Source organism: Austrofundulus limnaeus, unplaced genomic scaffold, assembly GCF_001266775.1.
Source record: "Austrofundulus limnaeus strain Quisiro unplaced genomic scaffold, Austrofundulus_limnaeus-1.0 Scaffold2595, whole genome shotgun sequence".
Lineage (NCBI taxonomy): Eukaryota > Metazoa > Chordata > Actinopteri > Cyprinodontiformes > Rivulidae > Austrofundulus > Austrofundulus limnaeus.
In genome coordinates this window covers 17,602-21,726 of record NW_013954997.1, presented here as the reverse complement: position 1 = coordinate 21,726, position 4,125 = coordinate 17,602, and the positions used below count along the sequence as shown (strand labels likewise).

Here is a 4,125-nt window from a genome sequence, read left to right as displayed (position 1 = left end):
AGATTGTTTTGTCTTTATATTCAAAAGAAATCAAATTAAATGCCATGCATTTCTTATTTTTCAGTAAATAAAGTATGAAAGGATAGAGGGTATTGCCACCGAAGAGACAGTGGTTATCGGAGCAGACCTGAATGGACATGTTAGTTAAGTAAACAGAGGAGACCGATGACCCCCCATCCCACCAATAAATCTGATTAAATAACCTGCTCTGTCACTAGAAATAAGTTCCCCACCTCTCCCCATACTCTTTGCCCTGTTCCTTTGTGCTGTAGACACTGTTATCTCTGCCCCACATTATGGCTTTCCCCGTGGCCACTAGTCTGCATACACATCTCCCCCCCACATATGAGTTATATGGATTTTTCTGAAAATAAAAGGTTTTGAGGGTCATGATACAGATAAACCCCCAAAGGGTTTGACATGTAGGAATGACTCTTAACTACAGTCACACCAAATTTAGTGTAATATCTGTAAAATGAGTTGTAGTCATTTTAGTGTTTTAAGGTCTGCTGCATTTTGAATCTGGTTTATTTCAACACTTGCACTTCAAATGAGTACATTCATAACATTACATTACATTAAAATTGGTCTAATGTTTTATTAAATAAGAAAAAAGCTTGTCACACATMCAACAACGTTTTAAAATCAATTTAGGGCAAATGTTTACTACTAGATGCCTTACCATGATGGTTTGTCCAATCTCAGCTTTGATGACAGGCCCTAATATGCCAAGATGCTCATCCATCTCTCCCCGAATGTCAGGAGTTGTGAAGCTACTATCCAGGTAACCTCGGAAAACCACCTTGGTGAATGTAGTTTCTTGATTAGTAAACTGTGACTTTTCTTGCCTCCTGTGCAAATAAGACCATCCTTCAGTAATTGTTACTGTATCTATAAAAAGATTGTATTAATTCAAAATTGTTACAGTGTTTGATATTCAGTTACATAAGCTCTATGCTTTTACTTCTGAGCTTACCTGTGCCCGTAGCCAGCATAGTCCCATTCAACCTCCTCTGCAGCAATAAAATATGTCTTGACATTTGGGCCTGATAACTTCCGATAATGCTTGTTAGTTTCATCCAGATTGAGATTCTTGACATCTTCGTGACTACTATATGGGTCTTTGTACATCACATACTCRTATTCATTTAGGGCCACATCTGGTTGATTCATGTCAAGATGGTCTTTTCTATCTCCAGAATACAGATCATACTCACTGAAGTCGGGTCGTGGCACACCAATGACCACCGGCATGTTAATCAACTCCTCCTCATCAGAGACAGGCTGTGGTGCAGAAGGCCTTGCCCCACGGGGGGTCATCCCTGGATTGAATCCCCGAGGGGAAAAGGGTAAACCACTCCTGGCCTGAGGCTGGTATTCCTTCCTCCTCCTTGTTTTCAAACCTTGGCCTTTTTGGGGTCTTTGTCGGAGAGTGATTTTCTTTGATTTTTTAGGAGGTGGAGTTGTTTGAGGCACCACAGTCTCAAAGTATTTCTTCATGTCGTCAGGAATCTGCTGAGGTACTATGGAATGTGTTCCATCATAAGCCCAGTTGTGTCCTTGTGTTCTAACGGAGGATGTTTTAATAGCCTCTGTTCTGTTTTCTTTGCGGTAGATATACAGTTCTTCACTGCCCAACTCATCAGAACTGATTGGTTTTAAAGTACTTACAGGGAGGGATATGTTAGATAAACCTACGATCTCACTGGAGTTACTTTCCACAGAAGATATGTTGGTCATGTCATCAAGAATTGCTGTGATGACCGTTCTCTCCTCTGTATTTCTTCCTAATGAGTCTGATCTGGTTACATTATCYGTGACATTTTTTAACGATTCATTTTGAGGCAAAATTTGTGTTGCATTTTCAAGGCTGGAATTGACAGGAACAATCAGAACTTCAGAATCATGACTTTTCTCGGTGGCCCGTCCTGGTAAATCTGATCTGGATACATTCACCGTGTCATTTTTCAACAACTCATTTAAGAGCAAAATACRTGTTGCATTTTCAAGGCTTGAATTGGCAGTAACAGTTACAAACTTATCAGAATTTACTTCTGTTTCATTTTCTTGCTGTGCGGTTGCATTCAATTTATTACTCTCATTGCTGGTTATGTTTGCAACCTCCAACTCAAAAATGGTCATATTATTTCTGACTATACTGCTGGTGTTAACCTTTTTGGCATCAAGTGCTGACATGTTGAAATGCTTTGTTGTAGTTTCATTATCATCCTCCCGTGTTGCATTCTGTAAAATTGTTATTTCAGATACATTGCTCCTTGGGATATTGTTTAGGGTAGAATTGATGGACTTGGACAAAGGCACACTGTAAATGAAGTTGTCCCCTCTTTCATGTTCTTCCTCAGAGTCCTCAAGATTTATATCTATAGATGCATAGCTATCACCAGACAAGCTTGCATTCATTGTTTCATTTTTWGAGATAAAGGTTGAATTTTCTAGTACTGTTACAGGGAGATCAGTAATCTGTGGTGTGGTTAAATTCAAAGTCTCTTGTATCTCTGTAGTTTTAATGGTTATCTGTTGTATTGTTATGGTATGATTTGTAGAKTCCTGTAGAGCAGCAGTTAAACCATCTGAGATCACATTTCCAAAAACAGTAGCATTCCAAACTGTTGTATTCATGGAGTCAAAAACAGTAACATTGTCAAAATTTGGCACCGTTGTAGARTAAGTCTTATTTGTAGATGATGTGATGTTATTCTGTAGCAATACATTTGTGTTCTCTGTTTGATGYACTGAAGAATTATCAAAAATGTTTTTGGTACTGTTTTTCTGTGTATGTTCTGCATTCCCACTGAAGCTGTTGTCTAGAACAAATGATTCTGTGAGGTTTACGTCATCCATCTTTTTCCAGTTTGAAAAATATGTGTTATTCATTGCATCCAGCTTTGAATCCATGCCAGTTTTATTTTTTGTCTCCTTAAAATTGAGACTGATGTTCATATTTCCAARAGGCACATCAATGGCATCATAATCAAAAAGAGACAAGTCCAGTTCCTCTGCATCTGAGCCACCTAACTGTTTTTTCAGTGACCTGAGACCTAGTTCTTCTGCATAATTGTCTGTGTCATAATCTGGTTCGTTTGTTTTTGTYGTTACAAGGTTTGGTTTGTCTTCCTTGTCGTTTGTAACATTATTTAGTTTCCATATATTGAATGTGCTTTTTGGAACATCATATTCATACTCATATTGGTAGTCACGATAGCACTCAACATCTTGGAACTTCACACGCATTCCTTTTGTTGTTTGATGGGAATTTAGAGAAGCCAAAAGCCAGACACCTGTTRCAAGATATCCATTGAAATGTTTCATGAAGGACCAGGAAACACAAAGGCTGGATAAAAATATCTGACAAAAATGGGCACAGTCATGCGTGACTCACCAATGTTGTCCATGCTCATAGTGATGGTCTCCCCAGTCATAGGATAGAGGCTAAGGAAGTCTTCTGTTCTCTCATTTAGTTCAAAAGGATGGCCATAGAAGGTAGCTGTTTGAATGTAGTCCTGTGCTCCAATGCTGGACACATGCCATGTTGCAACCTCACCATTGCAGAAGCCTAAGAGTGGCCCACTCTCAAAGGCATAACCATTTATTGCTTTAATAAAAAATACAATGCAAATTAGGTTTTTGACAAGCAGGTGCAAGGTAGTACTCCACTGAGCTGTGACTGTTTAGAAAGAGTTGGTGACTCAAAATTGCTTGAAAGTTGTGCAAACATACAACAAGTGGATTTTTCCATTGAAGTCTTACTGATTTAACTAACTCAACTAACTGCACAACATATCATCTCACTGTACATCAACATGTTAAATCCATTGATCTTTATTACTGGATTGGACATCACGTGACGGTAGAGTTTCAATGTGGAATGAGCGTCGATCTGTCACAAAAATATTCATAGCACCCTCATTTTTTATCCGATTTCTTTAAAATATGGCTTAAATTAAAGCTGAGAAAATTGCCGATGTTGTGATATGTAAAAATATGTATTTGCTCAAGAGATAAATCTATAAGCAGTCTGGGAACTTTTCATTGTAGGTTTTTGCTAACGTATTTACAGTAGAAGCCCCTTTCGTCACATAAAACTTAGTCATGTGTGTCATATAT

The 4,125-nt window shown here is 38.3% G+C and overlaps 1 protein-coding gene across 1 annotated transcript in view; it reads right to left on the bottom strand.

The window, feature by feature from the left end:
• The window catches only part of f5 (coagulation factor V), a gene marked incomplete at both ends in the record, with an annotated part of 25,310 nt that overhangs the window by 4,370 nt on the left and 16,815 nt on the right, over positions 1 to 4,125 (bottom strand). The window contains 3 exon segments of the mRNA XM_013999969.1: positions 683 to 851; positions 977 to 3,299; positions 3,401 to 3,613. Of these exon segments, the coding sequence (XP_013855423.1) occupies positions 683 to 851; positions 977 to 3,299; positions 3,401 to 3,613 (2,705 nt within the window).